At 42.6% G+C, this 19,237-nt stretch overlaps 2 protein-coding genes across 2 annotated transcripts; both read right to left on the bottom strand.

The window, feature by feature from the left end:
* Positions 1-281: 281 nt before the first annotated feature.
* LOC121690095 (nectin-4-like) lies at positions 282-13,111 on the bottom strand. Its single transcript, XM_042070450.1, has 4 exons — positions 12,491-13,111; positions 5,782-5,976; positions 3,763-3,930; positions 282-584 (listed from the first exon to the last, which is right to left on the bottom strand). Exons 1-4 carry the CDS (start codon positions 12,540-12,542, stop codon positions 298-300), a joined length of 702 nt encoding a protein of 233 aa, XP_041926384.1. The 5' UTR covers positions 12,543-13,111; the 3' UTR covers positions 282-297.
* Positions 13,112-17,240: 4,129 nt separating this feature from the next.
* LOC121690098 (histone H2A.Z) lies at positions 17,241-19,028 on the bottom strand. The gene is made up of 5 exons (XM_042070452.1): positions 18,915-19,028; positions 18,571-18,648; positions 18,192-18,305; positions 17,918-18,047; positions 17,241-17,670 (listed from the first exon to the last, which is right to left on the bottom strand). Exons 1-5 carry the CDS (start codon positions 18,915-18,917, stop codon positions 17,609-17,611), a joined length of 387 nt encoding a protein of 128 aa, XP_041926386.1. The 5' UTR covers positions 18,918-19,028; the 3' UTR covers positions 17,241-17,608.
* Positions 19,029-19,237: the final 209 nt, after the last annotated feature.

The raw sequence follows: 19,237 nt of genomic DNA, 5'->3' as shown, positions 1-19,237 counted from the left end.
AGTCGCAACTCGATAGTACACTACTCTATAGTATACAACTATAGTATACTACTCTATATATAGTATACAACTCTATAGTATACTACTCTAGATATAGTATACAACTCTATAGAATACAACTCTATAGAATACTATTCTATACATAGTATACAGCTCTATAGGATACAACTCTATATATAGTATACAACTATAGTATACTACTCTATATATAGTATACAACTCTAATGCTAAATAGCTTCAACCCACGGCTCCTGATTAGTGTACAGTTTCAAGTTTTGTATGTGTACTGGCCAGCCATCACTCACAGTGCACCAGCAGTGCATGGCTGATCCTGAAGGGGGCGCTGTAGGTGGGGTGCCAAACCAGACAGTCCAGCCGTCGGCCATTGAGGCTGCGCAGCGGGTGCAGGGAGAACTGGCCTGACACGGTGCGTGCGTCAACGCTGCGGTTCTGAGCCTGGCCCGGCAGGTCCGTGTCCCAGGTGACCCGAGGCTGAGGCCGACCCACGGAACGGCACGACGCCGCCGACCGGTAGGACTGACCCTCCACGAGGATCACCGGCTCCAGGATGGAGATGGGACGAGCTGCAGGGACAGAGGGGAGAGAGAGAAAGAGAGAGAGAGATTTAGGATGGACATGGGACGAGCTGCTACACACACACACACACACACACACACAGAGGGGGGAGAGAGAGAGAGAGAGAGAGAGAGAGAGAGAGAGAGAGAGAGAGAGAGAGAGAGAGAGAGAGAGCGCTTCATCAGCCCCGCAAAACAAACACTCTCTCCCAGCCACTGGATTAAGGTGCGCCATGTGTCTGTTTATAGCTATGGCCCTGTGAACCAGCCTCCATTGTGGGAGAGAGGGAGAAAGAGGGAGAATGGATGAATGATGAATGAATGATTAATACTTCCCTACATTAATGGAGGAAATAAATCAATTTCAAGGTAAAGGTAATATCATAGTTTGTGGCGATCTAAACGCAAGAACAGGAATCGACCCAGACTTAATTAGCATTCAAGGAAATAAATATATCAATTACACCAACAATCATATACCAACAAATAAAAGCAGAAACAATTATGACAAAGTCAACAACAAAAGTGGGAAAAGCCTTCTACACATGTGTCGGTCACTGGGTCTGTACATAGTCAATGGCCGGATCTGGAGGGACTCATTAGTACAATATACTTACAATTCCCCTCTTGGCAGCAGTACAGTTGATTACATTATTACAGACATTGAAGAAGATAATATTAGAGCATAATAATTCATCTGCCCCAGGGTTCAAACTTAAAGAATCAGAGGTAAAATGTCTATTATTTGCAGATGATCTGGTAATTATGTCAAAAACTGAAGAGGGGTTACAACAATTACTAAACCTAGTAAATACATTCTGCCAGACATGGGCATTAAAAATAAATATAGAAAAAACAAAAATCATGACATTCCAAAACAGATCCAGGGGGCAGGGAGCAAAATCAACATTTAAACTTAACAATATCATAATTCAACACACAAATTCATATAATTATTTAGGTCTAAAAATCACGTCAACAGGAAATTTCAATCTAGCTATAAAATAATTAAAAGATAAAGCAATGAAAGTTGCACAATCAAAAGAACAATAAAATATGAAATACCAATTCCAATCTGGCTAAAAATAATAAATAATATAATCGAACCAATCGCGCTATATGGGAGTGAGATATGGGGACCATTAAGAAATCAAGATTTTCAGAATTGGGAAAAAGAAATCATAGAATCACTTCATACACAAATTTGTAAAAGCATGCTAAAATTACACAGATCAACACCAAATAATGGAGCAAGAGCCAAATTAGGTCAATTCCCATTAATAATAAAAATTCAAAAAAAGAGCAGTTAAATTTTATAACCATCTGAAGTCTAGTGACCCAAAATCCTATAAGTACCAAGCCCTTTGGTGTCAAGAGCAAAATATTGCAAAGAGTGGCCTCAGCCAATTAGTCTTGAATTTAAATTCTAACACCAATGTAATACACCCCAAGAAAATCATCATGACACAACAAAAAGAAAAGTACATACATTATTGGGAAAATTCAATTAAAACTCAAAGTAAAATGGAAGTGTACCAATCACTAGAAAGAGATTATAAAATGGCTGAATATTTATGCATCATAAAAGACCCCCAGATCCGAAAATCAGTCACTAGGTACAGACTCAGTGACCACACATTGGCCATAGAGAGAGGCCGCCACAAACAAACATGGCAACCAAAAGAGGAGAGGGTATGCACATGCTGCACACAAGAAATCGAAAATGAAAAACATTTTCTTTTACATTGTAAAAAATTTGAAAACATCAGATCAATATATTTCACAAAATTTGAAAAAATAATCCCAAATTTTAGAAATGTACAGAATGACACTCAAATCAAATACTTATTAGGAGAATACCCAACCTTATTACCACTAGCGGCACGATATGTCACAGAATGCCATAAAGCACGAGACAGCCACTAGGCAAGCAAATATATATATTTATCCTTCCTTTCTTTCCTTTTTTTTCCATTGTGTGTTAGTGTGTATATGTTTGAGGGAGGGGGTGGAGTGTGCGGCATGGGTGTGTGTGTGTGTGTGTGTGTGTGTGCTCTAATGTTCTATTATTTTTATTATTCTCCATAGTCCATGTCAATTGTTATTATTATTATTAATCGCTATTTTTTTTATGTAACCACTGCTTTGGCAACATTGTAACACTTACAGTCATGCCAATAAAGCTCATTGAATTAAAAGACGGAGATTGGACGTGCTGAGAGAGAAGAGAGGGACAGGGAGAGGTATGAGCACATGAGCTTTAGAATGGAGATTGAACATGCTGATGGGGCGAGAGAGAGACACATACATATATACACACACACATATATATATATATATATATATATATATATATATATATATATATATATATATATATATATATATATATATATATATATATATATATATATATATATATATAGAGAGAGAGAGAGAGAGAGAGAGAGAGAGAGAGAGAGAGAGAGAGAGAGAGAGGTTCCAAACGGGGGCTCCAGTGTGGGACCTGGAGGAGCAGGCGAAGGAGATGTGAGAGGGGGAGGGGGGTGAGGTGAGCTGAGGCTGGCTATGATTATGGCTGTGATATGGGCTTTTCACACAAACACTTCCTGTGTCACTTTATGCATTTAATTAATTTAGAGTTAAAAGAGTTCATTTACTTGTCTTCTCACATATGTTAGGCCTCATTGCTCACAGAGATAATCTGCCCTTATTAGCAGCCACCTGATAGCCTCCAGTAGCGTCTCATGCTGCATCCTCATTGGCTGCCGAGTGAGACGAACACACACATGCAGGCCGGGCAGTGAGAGGGTCAAGCACACGCAGGCTGGGCAGTGCGAGTGCTTTGAGCTAGCGGCGGGTCAGAGGTCTGAAAGAGAGGTCGGCTGATGAAGAGGAGCTACATGAGGAAGAGGAAGGTGTCAGAGGGGGACAGATGGTTAGCCACCCAGGGGTGCGTTCAAATTCGGCAAACAGTGGCAAACGTATGTGTTAAACTTTTGTTGTTAAACGTTTTGGTCCACAAACATTCGCCTATGAATTTGAACGCAACTCTGGTCTCCTGGGGTCCTGGAGGAGGAAGAGTTAGTTCAGGGGGAAGACTGAGGCCAGCACGAAAGGCCTGCTGATGAAGAGGAGGTCACAGAGGAAGAGGAGGATGTGAGAGGAAGCGTGTCAGCAGACTTACTCCACACGGTGAGCTGTATCTTGGACTCCACAGTCCCTGAGGGGAAGGTGGTGATCTTGCAGCTGTAGATGGCCTCGTCCACCTCCTCCGTGCTCAGAATGAGAAGAGTCACATCCGTGGTGGGCTCAACTGCCTCGAAGCGCATCTTATTCACAAACTGGGTAAATTCTGCAGGAAAGACACTTGTTTTAGACAAATGCATACTGTACAGAAACAATACACATGTTCATAAAAACTATGCAAGGCATTTTAAAAAGAATGACTGCAAATTGCATACATAATCGTTTGTTACCAGTTTCACCAAAGTCAAGGCATATTTAATGGTGCCCCCATAGGGGAAGTAAAACAAAGAAATTACAATCTCTTTACAAATCTGAGAACATAAAAGTAAAGTTAAGTGCCATTGAGCTCAGTCCCTGCCTCAGTCATTGCAAGCGCCTCTGATTGATTAATCACCACTATGCGGATACTGTTTTTAGAATTGATTTAGATTAAGTGTTAGTTAGTATAATTTGTATTTTAGTATATTTAGCATATTCTTTATCTTCTACTGTCCTTATTGCTTAGTAGTGTTTTTATATTATATACTTTAATTACTCTTTCTGCTGTTAAAGAATGTGTTTGTGTTGTCTGTATGCTGCTGAGACCTTGAATTTGGGGATCAATAAAGTATCTATCTATCTATCTATCTATCTATCTATCTATCTAAGTGCAATAATCCCATGGACCTTATGCAGAACTGCAGATGAAATTAGCTGCTTAGAGGTTTCCCTCTCTATAACATGCGTTTTAAATAGTGGGTATCAACTGTGGAATGTTTTCCTGGTAAAATGATGTTTGCAGTGAGCCTTTGATCTGCTGTAATTTGTATTCCTTCACAGGGTACACAAGGTTTGGTAAAGAGGAACCATGACGACCTGAGACCCACACACACACACACACACACACACACACACACAGAAGAGGAAACACGATCAGGTAATTGTTCTGACAAAAACCATTGGCCTCTAATAGCAGAGGGCGGCACACCACATCACACCTGCTGAGATGACTTTCCCACCTGGTGCAAGAAGCTACTGGCCCACTGAAACTTTGCACAAAAAAGTGAAGATGACAGTAAGCCGAATCCCACACACGTCACGGGGTGATGTCATGACGGCTAGAACTCTTTTTTTTCATTTCTCCGTTTTTTAGCGAGCTAAACTTCTGCCCAGGGGTAGGAGGAACTCATAACTGCAGTGAGACACATTAGAAGATATGTCTGGGTCACGCCTTTATAACACTGCAAGCTGGGACATTAACTCCCGATCAACTCAACTAAACTTACAAAACGCATGTGTTTGCCAAGCTGGCACATTAACTCCCGATCAACTCATCTAAACTTACAAAACGCATGTGTTTGCCAAGCTGGGACATTAACTCCCGATCAACTCAACTAAACTTACAAAACGCATGTGTTTGCCAAGCTGGCACATTAACTCCCGATCAACTCATCTAAACTTACAAAACGCATGTGTTTGCCAAGCTGGGACATTAACTATTAACTCATCTAAACTTACACGTGTGTTCGTGAAGCTGGGACATTAACTATGAACTCATCTCGTGCGTTAGTCTGGCATTGTCAACATGTTTTGTTAGTTTTGTTTTATTTATAATAGAAATGAGGTCCAACCATAGCATTCAGTAGTATGCTAGAGATATGGAACCTTTTGGGTGTCAACCTCGCCTATCACTATTCATGACAGAGATGACTCCGAGATAACACACACACTCACTCAGAGATAACACATACACTCACTCAGAGTAAAAAAGGACACACACACTCTCACTCATTTGATTCTCTCTTTGTCTAACACCCTCCCTAACATGTGTGTGCTCACAAAAGATTGTGATCTATCCAACATTGTCTGGCCAGAGTGTGTTTGGCAAAAACAGGGCCTTGGTCTTGGAAAGACACCAGGAAATGAATTGCCACACACCACCATACACACACACACAAAAACACTGACGTGTACTGACCTTTCACCCCCTCTGTGAAGTGGTACATGATGATCTGTTCCTCGTTGGCATCACCCTTCACTCGACTCCAGCTCACCTGCACCACCTTGCCTTCGCCGTCGTATCGGCATGGCAACCGTGTCTCCGCCTCCGACAGCGTCCGCAGGGGGACCACCGAGGTGAGGGGCTCCGCAGACTCCCCCAAAACACACATCACTGGAGAGAGAGAGAGTTAGAGAGAGAGAGAGAGAGAAAGAGAGAGTTAGAGAGGGAGGAAGGAGAAAGGGAGGGAGAGAGAGTTAGAGAGAGGGAGAGAGAGAGAGAGAGAGAGAGAGAGAGAGAGAGATAGAGTTAGAGAGAGAGAGAAAGGGAGAGAGAGAGAGTTAGAGAGAGAGAGAGAGCGTTGATTATTTGCCCTAAAACTAACTAGCTAACTGCTAGAAACCTTGCTTTGTAAACATCAACAACAGCTGAGCTGCTACTTTATTTGTGTGACATTATGCTGATGAGGCTGTGTGGTTAATTCATAGGACAGATGTGCATCCTATGAATATATTTCTCTAAATCATTTCTCTAAATATATATTTCTCTAAATCATTCAAAATAACTGATTAATTAATTTGAGAAAAAATAACTGATTAAAAAAATTAGTGCAGATTAATCGATTCCGTACGACCTTTGACCCCGAGCCGTTCTAGTCAGTAAAAATTAGACTGTAAAATGAAGGAGAGAGAAGAAAACGTGCTGCCTGGATCATTGATTGGAACATTTACTTTTAAAAAACAGCCTGATGGTGTTGATAAAAATAAAGTGTTGAAAATAAAGTCCCCTGCAATGTCTGCAGCAAGGAATTAGCATATCACTGGAGTTCATCAACTCTATAGTCGCACATCAATGCAAAGAAATAAGTGTTGACATTGAGGGGAGTGTTAATTTATTTTCAAGGTGTCCCCTAGGTTATATCTGTGGCCTGAAATGCCTTGTATGTGAAAAAAAAAAACTTCTTCCCGAAGCACTTTTGAATTTATTACAGAGTACGAGTACGAGTACAGAGTATGTAATTAATTAGATTATTTTTTTAATCGATTGACAGCCCTAATATATATATGAATGATATAAATAGCTACCAACAAACAAACCTGTTGCATAGTAATAATTGTGCAACCAAAATGTTGCAAACAGCTGGAATTCCACCCTGAAGGAGGCGTGTTGAAAATGAACTCGGGCATAGTTCGGCATCCATGCCCGATCCCACACACACACACTCACACACACACACACACACACTCACACCACATCCATGCCCGATCCCACACACACACACACACACACACACACACACACTCACACCACATCCATGCCCGATCCCACACACACACACACACCACACACCACATCCATGCCCGATCCCACACACACACACACACACACACCACACATCCATGCCCGATCCCACACACACACACACACACACACACACACACACACCACATCCATGCCCGATCCCACACACACACACACACACCACATCCATGCCCGATCCCACACACACACACCACACACCACATCCATGCCTGATCAGGCTATTCTGGAGTCAACCATAACCTGAAGAGAAGTCTGTGCCTTGTTTCCCACGCTTCTACACCTCCAGCTCCAGCCCATCAAGCCCCTGCATGTTGGAGACTGTGCTCGCGTCTTGTCCCGTCTTGCTGGGATGCGCACCGCACCGCAGCGGATGGATGTGTGCTATGGGCAGCACCCTCAGGGAAGACTGCTGGCGTTGGCTAACGCAACCAAAACTGCAGTTTCAGTGCTCATATTTCTCGCCTAACCTGGACTAAGGTGATTTTATCACATCAGACACTGTTACTCGTGTCTACTTTATCCTCCATGTTGTCTCAGCTGGCTGCACACACACACACACACAAAGTATAAGTATATATACTCTTTTGATCCCGTAAGGAAAATTTGGTCTCTGCATTTATCAGGCCAGAATCTCCAGACAGCGTAATGAGTTGTAGCAAGGGAAGACGGGTTCAGGGAGCGTGACAAAAGGAGATAGAAAGAAAAACAGGTGTCTGCCACAAAGAAAGATAGAGATAGAGAGAGAGTGACAGAGAGAGAGAAAGAGAGAGAGGCACTTGAGGAGGGAGGGACAGATATGTTGCTAAACTTGTTTCCCTTCACTTTGGCCAAAATTTCACACACACACACACACACACACAGATCCTTTTTTATCAATCACTTGAAAGCACTTGGAACTGCAAATTGATTCTTATGAAAAGTGCTATATTAACAAAGTTTGATTGACTGATTGATTAGTTGATTGATTGGTTTTCCTAATGGCTTCAGCGTGAGGTAAATACATAGTAGTTAAGGAAGTTTGATTCACTGATTGATTAGTTGATTGATTAGTTTTCCTAATGGCTTCAGTGTGAGGTAAATACATAGTAGTTAATGAAGTTTGATTGACTGATTGATTAGTTGATTGATTAGTTTTCCTAATGGCTTCAGTGTGAGGTAAATACATAGTAGTTAAGGAAGTTGATGACAAGGTGCCACAGAGCAGAGGAAGAGCTGGACCAATAGATTCCCTAGATGCTAAATGTTTATGTTTATGTGTTTATGTTTATAGTTCTTAGCAGACACTTTTGTCCAAAGTGATGAAGAACCAAGAGCAATAAATTATTAGGCAAGTTCTACTAAAAAAAGTAAGAGCTTTTTTGGGTGTGTATGTGTGTGTGTGTGTGTGGGGGGGGGGGGTAGAGAAGGGTGGGAGTAGATGCCAGGTAAAAAGATAGAGATAGAGAGATAAAGTAGAGTCCACTGTAGAGGACGTCAAGAGGCAGAGCATTCGACTCAGGTGGCTGATCGGGTGTACTGACTGGCTGCTGCCACAGGCCCTCCTTATCCTTGGCAATGGCATTTGGCCTGACGCTGTAAGGTAAGCTGAGATGCTCGTGTGTGTGTGTGTGTGTGTGTGTGTGTGTGTGTTTAGCTTGCATGCTTGTGATGTGAGACACAGAGAGTCACCGGTTGTTGTTGTTGCTGTGATTCTTTGTTAGATTTAAGTTTGTTGTTAATGCACCACATGGTCCAATGTAACTGTATGAAGAGTATCACAGCGTTGCAAAGACAGGATTTAATTGGATCACTTTAAGTGTCACACTTTCTGTAAGTGGCCAAATTTAGCATCCAGGTTTAATAGGCTCTAATGAGACACTTTCAACTGTACTCTACCCCACCCTGTTACACCCATACATATATGCATCACACACACACATACACACACGCTCTCTCTCACACACACACACACACACACACACACACACACACACACAGAGATAGAGAGAGAGACACACACACACACACACACACACTCACACTTACACACACTCTCTCTAAGAGAGAGACACACACACACACACACTGCTGATAGTCAGACAGCTGTCCGATTGATATTGCCTCTTTTTTTAACTGGTCATGCTCTATCCTCCTCCACTTGAGCTGTGTATCATCATAGGGCTGACCTCATCTTCTTCTGGTCCTGGTCATCAGCTGACCTTACTGTCCAGTGGGCCGTGGTGGCATGGTGATATACGGCTCCCACACACAGTTGCGTTCCGTCAACGCATGCCAGTGGGTGTTCCCAACGGTAGCTATGCAAATGACTTACGGTATAACCATAATTTGATTGGCTGGTGCCGTCTGTTGTTCGCTTGTTCGTAATTTGATTGGCTGGTGCCGTCCGTCGGTGCAGCAAAAGTTGAACTTCTCAACGCGAGCGACGGGAGCAACGCGACGCAACGGACCCACAATTCAGTTCGGCAACGGATGACGTAAGCCCATGTAAAGTGAACGGGATGCGTCTCCAACACTGCAACGCACGCTACTGTGTGTGGGAGCCGTTACTCTCATGATCATCTTGTTCACAACTCGTCTCTTTCAGTCCCAGATCTGTGACAGCCGGAAGGCCATGGTAGAAGCCTACGGAAGCCTAGGACTCGCTATGGAGCTTCCTCTGCTGCTGCTGGTGTTCCATGGAATCCGTGACTGAAGCTCAATGTCCCCTGTAGAATTCTGGGGTATTCTCACTGTATTCTGATGTGTTAATACAGTATGTTACTCCTGTGTGTAGTGTACAACGGGGAGAGGTCCATACCATTGTGCATAACTTTGTCTAATACCAAAGGCCTGACCAGATGTGGACACTAAGGGAGGCTTAGGCCTGTGTCTATTTACCACAAGGAGGGTCATGCTGCCCAGGGAATCCAACACCCCCCCTCACAGACACAGATTTCGATGGGCGTGCCCACTAACTTGGTGAGGGCTTAGGGGTGTACCACTGTGAAGTTGTGAAGGGGGTCATGAGGGCTCGCACACCCTTTCTGTGCCTTTTCCCTGAGTCGGCATCTATGCAGACTTCGCCCAAGGGAATTACCCACAATTCATAGCACTGTGACGTGAAACACAGGGTGACCCAAAGAGAGGTTGGAAACTCGAAAAAACATCAGTAACTACCATAAAACGGAATCGGAAACATGCTTGTAACACGTTTTTTGGTATTTTCAATTTCACGATAGGTCACAGGTGCTTGACTCTTACAGCCTCTCAAACACAATCCCTTATCAACAGATGTCAGTTAAGTCTTTGAGGGTTCAGGGTTTAGACAAAGATCTTTGATTACAGCTCCGCTTTAACCCTCTCTGGTTTAGATCTCAGGGGGGGGGCATTGAGATTCAGCCCATAGCTCCTGTCTGCTGATGCCACTGAGTCTCCATGGCTAGAACGTATTTCAATTTAATGAGCCAGTTTTGCTGTTAGCAACTGTAAGACGTGAGCCATACTGTGAAAAGGCGGTCTCGCAAGTTTGAAGCAACTGCAGTTCTCTAGAACTAGATGTACCGCAGAGCGGTACAAAATATGTCCGCCGCCCAGTCCAGCACATTTTTTCCACAAAAAGAAATCACGCTGAAAGGCCTATATGATTCTAACTGTCTCACTAAATTGCATTATCCACACTCAATTCTCACTGGTATCTGCTAGACAACAAGTACCAAAACATGATTAGTTCATAGATTTCACATGTAAAATTCATTTTATACAACCCCACCTCCATCTTGCCTGTTCATAATTCTGAGAAATTCTTGATTGTTTGTGTTATGTTATGTGTGTGTGTGTGTGTGCCTGTGTATGTGCCTGTGCATGCAAGCGTACATATGTCTACTGTGTGAGTATGTGTCATACGTATGATTACTGTGAATGTATGTGTGTGTGTGTGTGTGTGTGTGTGTGTGTGTGTGTGTGTATCTGTTTGTGCACATGTGTGCACATGAAATGGGTTAACATGACCCCTGGAGGCAAACATACGGAAAAAAATGGTCATCCTAGGCCCTACAGTTCTCAAGATATTCACAGAGAACTGTGTCTGCCATACCCTCCTTTCGGGGGGTCCAGTCACGCGGGGGGGCTACAGATCAAAACGAAAAATGACGGTTCCATGCTATCCATGTGGGGGTACATGCCCACCAAGTTTTGTGTACCCCGGTCTTTCAGTGTCCCGGGAATCATTGACGGAAATTTGGACATGCGAAAAATTAAAAAAAATAAAAAATCTGACTAAACCTATATGACCGCCGCTTCGCTGCGCGGTGGTCATAATAAATTGACTTGTTATGCTGTGATTGTCTGGTTAGGTCTGGTTATGTTGTGAGAGTTAGTGTTTCTTGTTCAGTTTCATTCACTTTGTTGTCTGCCATTGTGTTGAGGAGTCTGAAGAACCTGCTGTTATTGTCTGGACATAAGTTGTTGTCTGGCCTGGTGGTGTGTGTGTGTGTGTGTGTGTGTGTGTGTGTGCGTAGTGTCTGGCCGGTGCAGGTGTCTGCAGGAGAGAGAACTATTGGCTCACCGCAAGCTGGAATCTGCCTATGCCACATTATTGACATAACAGCGCATGACACTCAGCATCCGGCACACACACACACACACACATAACCACACTGGCAATCCCACTCACTTAACATTAGCAAACACACTCACACCCAACAAGTCGCACACTATTTTACCCTCCCACACACAAACACACAGACACACACACACAAATGCATGCGCAAACACAATGCATACACCCAATATGTCAAAATGCAACCATCATGCGAGAATTATAACATGCAAGTAGCCTAGTCTCTGGTGCTTATCACAGACACACACACACTAAAACACACACACACTCAAACACACACACACACTCAAACACATAGACAACTTTAAAACATGTAGGACCTCCATAGGTGTATGCAGAATGCTGCTGTAAACACCTGCCACATTCCTCAGGCCAGAGGTGTGCAGTGGCATTACAAACACAGGAAGCTGTTGCATACAACCACAAGCCTAAAGCCATTTCATGAACATCCTCCCAGCATACAGGCAAATAAGCTGGCACCTTTAAATACAGAGGGAGGGGGAAAAACACACTAAAAAAGTGTGTGTGTGTGTGTGTGTGTGTGTGTGTATCAGGTGGGCCTTCTTGTCAGTGGGCTGAGTCACACACAGACATGTAGGTGCAAAGAGTTACGAGTCAGCAACCAGTTCTTCCTGAAATATCAGACAGCTGAAATATGTTTTTTTTCTTCTGTCCTACTCTAAAGAATCACTCCATAATGGAGAGGTGTATTTTACCATCTATAATTCCAATGGTAATTCGAATGTCGGAAAATAGCCATGTACTTACTCAGTGTTCCATAGAAGCACAGCCTTAACATAAATTGGCTTGACAGCATCATCCAAACTTCGCGCGTAACAGCGTTATTAAAAGTCAACTACGTATCGCAAACTGACTCTAAACTCCTGCTTCGGAGTCAAACAGCACTTATCAGGGAAGCATGTCCACGTTGAGTCCTCAGAGATGTTTTTAAAGAAACCTAAATCACCGATCCTCTGACAGCCTCCGAGATCCTCGTACGCGTTCCGTCAAAATCGATAAGCTATTAGGATTCAATTAGATGTCAGTCCGTGTCCGTGTTAGGTTTGATTGCGGTTTATTTGCCTTTGTCCTTACTTCAGGTGATATCCAGATAATTTCACAACTGAAATTACACACCCTTTAGTTCCCCTGATGTTGACGGGGCGCGTTACTATTCACTGGAGCAGATCCTCCGCAAGGAACAGAATTCGCACAGAATCCTCAAGTCAGCAGATGGGTCTTATCAAGTTCACACCTAAAATATCCGGAATAAACCATGAAGACATTTCCAGTGAATTTACCGAGCTAATTACACTACACTGCTGCTTTCAGGTGCGGTGTTGTTGCTCTGAGCTGCGTGCTGACTAAAAGTGGATACACCTGTTCTCTCTCTCTCTCTCTCTCTCTCTCTCTCTCTCTCAATTGAGCAACACCAACTAACCGATTGACACGCTGCTAAATTAGGCCAACATGCAAAAAGTAGCCTACTAGGCTACATATTATGCAGTTTCTATCAATGTGCTAAAAGGCTCTTTATTTGTCCATCCATTCCATTCAAGAAAAATCCAGATGGAGAACATTATATTGTTCTGTTCATTCATTCAAATGAAGTCATGAGGTTCAAATATCACAGCAATATGTGTGTGTGTGTGTGTGTGTGTGTGTGTGTGTTCCATTTCAGAGGAAACAGATAGTCTTATAAGGTAGCCTATTATTTGACTCCAAGGTTACTATTCTAGACATGAGCTCACACCTCCATACATGGACTATTCACTGTGCTATAGACACCCAGCCAGGAGGAACTGTGCTATAGACACCCACAGCCAGGAGGAACTGTGTTGTAATGCATGCCTCCCTTCAGGGTCATTCCAGAGACACAGGTCACAAACTACTCACCATTGTAAAACACACACACACACACACTATCCTCATCACCACACTTTTATATCAAGTGTCCACCTTACACTGACATCATAGCCCACTGTATAGGCTAATCTAGGATAGCAAAACAGCTATGAGGTGGGGAAGTAGCCTGAAATAAATTTCAGTAGAACAATATCATATAGACAGCAATAGAACATCAATAGACAGCAGCCATTTTGACATGAAATATAGCACAAGTGTTACTAATCACATCAGCAGCGTGTCTGTTGTTTACAGTAAGTGTAGCAGAATCAGACCCTTAGTTAATGTCATTTGTAACGCCTGGGCCATATTTCATATCATGTCAAAACGGCTGTTGTGAAAAAGGTCCATTAAACACCATAGCAATTTAGTTAATTAGCATCGCTAAATTATGATTATATAAGTGTCTTTTTTTATTTAAATGTTTTCTTTTCTTTCTTTCTTTGCATTCAGGCCATTATTTTAAGATCGGTTCAATTTCTCCACATATGGACAGGTGCATTGAAATTAGGTGCACATGTGTGAGCACCTGCTGCCTTTCTGACGACTCTCTGGACTACCGGGAGTTTGGGAGTAGCCTAACTGAACAAGTGCACCCCTCTGGCGAGCCCTGCATTCCTGGGAGCGGGGTGAGGCCTGGGCTGTCTTTGTGCACGCAGCGTAACAACCGGTTTGAGCCGTAAAACAGTTAGACGCCTCGGGCAAACCAGACCCGCGCAGAGTAACTGACATGTTCACTCTAATCCCTAAAGTAATAGGAGTGTTTTTTTTTTAGTGTCTTCATCTGATTGATGTTGTTAAGTAGGCAATAGGCTGTTCTCTCTGAACAGTTAGAAAAAAAGAGACCACCAATATAATGAATTTTCTGCCATCTAGTGGTAGAAAAGCAGTATTGCTTTAAGAGTAGGCTAAGAATGTGCAGAATGAGTAATCTATTCTCGAGGATGCTTAAAAGTGTCCTGAAAAACTGTCGAAAGTCATCAGTACCTGATAAACCATGTTAAACCTCAAATCCATATTTACAATAGCTCATGCCTCTATATAGGGGGCAGCCGTGGCCTACTGGTTAGTGCTTCGGACGTGTTACCGGAGGGTTGCCGGTTCGATCCCTGACCAGTAGGCAAGTAGCAAGACACCTAACCAGGGGCGTCACTAGACCTTATTCACTGGGGCACGTGCCTTAATAAAAGTCTCCAGTGCCCCAGTGAAATTCTAGCGTCGGTCTCGCTGGAAACGGCATTCATGAGCGTGCCTGCTTTAGTCATGACTTGAGCCTGTCACTTACCAGCCAAGGAAAAAAAAGAAAGGGGCCATAATAGCCAATCAGGAAATAGCACCTCTGTAGCTGGGTAAGATTGAACGCAACAACCAATGAAAATCGTTCACATGATTCTTCCGAGTGTTCCGTTGTACAGTGGAAACCGCTGGAGCTCATCACATCATGAATCTTGAATTTCCCCTTGAGGATCAATAAAGTATCTATCTATCTATCTATCTATCTATCTATCACTTTGAGCGCAGAGTAAGTCGTCCCCTGTTTTAATGTTACAACAAATTCACAACTTGTTTGACAAAAAATAGGCCTATGACAAGTTGATCAATGTTAGAGAATGTTGCCCACATAATTACCATCTGTTTTTCAATGCTTAGCGTCAAATTTGTAGCCTAAATTTAGCAACAGTTTACCAGCTTGTGCTCTCTCCCTGACACACACACACTCACACCATGCGTAGGCTGCATGCACACATGGACAATTAATAATGATTTACCTATAGTGTAGAGAGAGTCCTGTAAAAGTAGCCTATACTGTTTGTGAAGCTACTGTAAAACTAAACATAGCCTTCTGATAAACTATTCAGAGATGGACATCAGAAAATTCTTCCTGATCAGAGGCAGAAGGAGAGGAAGTGAGGAGAGATGAGGAGGACGAGGGAGGTATGATAATTTCCCACATTAACATTAACATTTATGTTGTGCCAATGCTTTGATTTGATCAATGGTTTAATGGCAAACTTAAATAAGTTTGCTGCATTTTCAAATGTAGCCTATAATAATCTACAGACTCTGTGTAGATTATAGGCTACATTTGGAAATTATCACCAAAAGTCTATATGAAGGCTTTAGTAGGCTATTTAAGCTACAAAGAACTGCAGTATTGCCAGGATGACTATAGGACCCTTGCCTGGGAGGGAAGTATATCTCAATTTTGACTAAAAAATAAGCTTTCCCTTGTGTTAGTAGGAAAGCCTATTAAATTCATGCAGCATGCAGAGTATAGGCCTATGCCTATGTGTTTGGATGTTGGATAGTGGTTCTTACAACAATTGAGGGAGAGAGTGCTGGTCCTACAGTATGACAGTGACAATAATGAGCAAGCTATCGCAAGTGGTCCGCGAGCAGACGTGGTAAAATATAATGAGTTGTTTGCAATATTGAACCAACTTGTATGTAAATCCAAACAGTTCTTCAACATTGCCTATGCAAGCTATGGCAGTTTAAATCATATGCGACACAATAAGCAAGGTGCAAAGACAATTAGCCAGGGGGTTCATTGAGTAGGCCTATTGTGTAATATACTGTTGAAGTAGTGTTCCTTGGTCTGAAAATGTTTGAGAAACACTCTAGAACACAGGTGGGCAAACGGCCCAGTGGCCATTCATATATCAAAAAAGTGTCATTCATGGAATATTATCCCCACTCCCCTTCTTCACCCAGCATGCTAACATAACCTCTCAAGAAAGTGGGGCTACTGGTTTCAGATTAGCATCCAATTCACAGGCTCATCAAAATATATTTCCTGACAATATGCACACGAGATCGTCAGTTAGTTAACCCCCAACCACTATTTGCCCAAGCCACCCCACTGGTCCGTCCATATCTACAACCCAATGTGGCCTTTCAGCCAAAACAATGGCCCTCCCCTGTTCTAGAAGACAAGCGTTACTATGCAAACAGGATCACTTCAGTAAACATTTACAGGTCGTTCACACCAAGAATGAGCACATTCACGTCGCTATTGTTTGTGTCTGGACAGTTACTCACTTTAGCTAATGCAGTACCTTTCAGCCATTATCATTCTTAGCCTGAACAGCCCTTAATCATTAAAAAAAGTACCTCCATTTAAAACTATAATGCAAAACACGTAGAGTAGAAATAGTCAGTCATCTTAGATCACCTCATCAGCCGCACCTCCTTAATCCTCCAACATTAACAGGTCTGTCATATGGCAGCCATTTTTTGTAAAAAAAAAAAGTCTCCAAATTGTCATTGGTGTTACTTTTTGAATTAGAAAATACAAAAAATGATAATGGAAAAAAATAAAAATAAAGCTCTACTTTCTGTGGATTCATCAATTTTACAAGTCAATTAATGCTATCAAAACAAGTTTTGGGTATGTTTGAATAAATAAAACTTTCAGGATCACCCAAATTACACCTTTTCTGTAGAATGACCCATGCAAATCACCACCAGAGATGGACAACATGTAGAGTAGAAATAGCCAGTCATCTCAAATCACCTCCCACATCTACCTGCCCTAGTCATCATCAGCCCCACCTCCTTAATCCTCCAACACAGTCAACGGCATGTAGTCACAAAGACAGGCAGACAAGAGGCCCATTGCGGCAGTGTAATTCTGAGCTTTATTTGCATAAAAACCCATAATCAAAATGGATAAAGTCATGTGCCAAATTTACACAACACAAGTTAAACAGGAGCACCATTTCACTACAGTACCAAAAAACAAAATACAAATTTAAAAACGAAAAAAGAAAACCAGCTTCTCTGAAGCCACGTTTTTAAAAACACCCCAGAAATGAGTAGATGCAAAGCTCGGGTATAGTTAAAACAATAAAATGGGAGAAAATATGTCCAGGGGGTCTACAGGAACATTCAGACAGCAAAACAAAGGGGGGGGAGAGACCACGTTCAGCTCAAGGTCCTGAGTGGGAAGTCAACACGGGTCTCCTCCACATACTGCACTTATACAGTCTTCTGCTGGCCCTTCTTTCCAATCAGGGACTTGTGGATGTGTGGAATAACACCTGCAGAAAGTAATGAGACACATTTCAATTTAATTGTACGTATAGAGCGGCAAAACATTACATGTCTCATGGCGCTAAAAAAATGGCATTTAAAAAAAAAAAAAAAAAAAAAAAAAAAACGGCTCAACTCACTTATAAGTAATACTATTCATAATCTTGATCAATAACTGCTGGCTAAAACAAAACTTGGAACAATATAGGCAAGAGGCACATAAACATAACAAACGCCAGCAGAGACAGTACATACCACCACCGGCGATGGTCGCTTTGATAAGCGAGTCCAACTCCTCGTCTCCTCTGATAGCCAGCTGCAAGTGGCGAGGGGTGATGCGCTTCACTTTGAGATCCTTGGATGCGTTCCCTGCCAACTCCAGCACCTGCGCACAGGAACAAGGGCTACGTTAGAGCCAACGTGATACAACGCGGAACAATAACATTAACGTTGTTTATCATACAAGTTAACCTCAACCAGTAGAGAGAAGGGGGAATCGTAACAGTTGATTGTTAAGGGTTAACGTTACCTCAGCAGTCAGGTACTCCAGGATGGCGGCACTGTAGACCGCTGCGGTCGCTCCGACGCGTCCATGGCTTGTGGTCCTGGATTTCAGGTGTCTGTGAATACGACCGACTGGGAACTGCAGAAAAACATGCAACAAACCGCCAAAAATGATTGAGACGCTTCTCGGTGCCTTAACATTTACGAACCTTATCTAGGAAAAGTCTACAGCGTGCGTATAAGTAGTGCCTTGTATACCATCAGGTAGATGTGCATGAATATTACCGAAGCAAACAGGTAGCTAATTATCCGCACAGGTGAATCATTTTGACTGCTAGCTGTGTTAGCTACCACACAGGCTAGGTGGCACCGTAGGCGCGCTTTTAGCTTGATACAAAACTGACCTGCAACCCGGCTCTCTGTGAGCGCGAAACGGCCTTTGTCCTCGCTTTCCCGGAGTCCTTTCCAGCTTTTCCGCCAGCCTTGAAAAAAGTGAAGGGAAAGATAAGTGGTACGACTGTAGATGTTAAGCTATTATCGTCGCTGCTTTGACATATGTTCAACATTCAGCAAAATGCTAATGTAACATTAGCGCGCTATCTGATAACATTGGGGGCAGTAGACCCCCGTAAACTCGCGATTTAAAATGTATATTACCAGGTAAACCGGCATCAATATTTTACACTCCAGAAACAAACATGAGCTCAATTGTAATTATGTTAAAACAGAAATGAAATGCCATGCTTACCATTTTTTCTTCTTTACCGACAAAATAAAATCCTACGAGACGGTATTCCAACCTGGTTTCGCCTGATTTGAACTAGTTATCCCGCCTTCTGTGTTCATTATATTTAGGAAGGGCTGGACATCCGGGGAATTGCTTGCCTAAAAGGGACCAATGATTTCCCGACAATGTCTGTCTGTTGTAAATTCCAGCCAATCAAAAGCGTCTTTGGGCGAATGGGCGGGCCTACAATATGTTTTCGCACTTAGTTTCGTAGTTTGGCTCTAGGTAGGCCTACTTGGTTTGCATGTAAGCCCTTTATTGTATCTCTGACTATTTGAAACTTG

The sequence above is a fragment of the Alosa sapidissima genome, chromosome 18 (assembly GCF_018492685.1).
Source record: "Alosa sapidissima isolate fAloSap1 chromosome 18, fAloSap1.pri, whole genome shotgun sequence".
NCBI classification, from domain to species: domain Eukaryota; kingdom Metazoa; phylum Chordata; class Actinopteri; order Clupeiformes; family Clupeidae; genus Alosa; species Alosa sapidissima.
This window is presented reverse-complemented; position numbering and strand designations above follow the sequence as displayed.

Bases quoted from the DNA above. Each gene is read 5' to 3' on its own strand.
- LOC121690095 (XM_042070450.1), bottom strand. From the start codon at position 12,542: ATGATGCTGTCAAGCCAATTTATGTTAAGGCTGTGCTTCTATGGAACA. The intron at 5,977-12,490 runs GTAAGTACATGG...CTCTCTCTCCAG, and splicing joins GTGCTTCTATGGAACACTGA to TGATGTGTGTTTTGGGGGAG. The intron at 3,931-5,781 runs GTCAGTACACGT...TCTTTCCTGCAG, and splicing joins CTTCACAGAGGGGGTGAAAG to AATTTACCCAGTTTGTGAAT.
- LOC121690098 (XM_042070452.1), bottom strand. The intron at 18,048-18,191 runs GTAACGTTAACC...TCCTGTGCGCAG, and splicing joins TGGAGTACCTGACTGCTGAG to GTGCTGGAGTTGGCAGGGAA. The intron at 17,671-17,917 runs GTATGTACTGTC...TACTTTCTGCAG, and splicing joins AGCGACCATCGCCGGTGGTG to GTGTTATTCCACACATCCAC.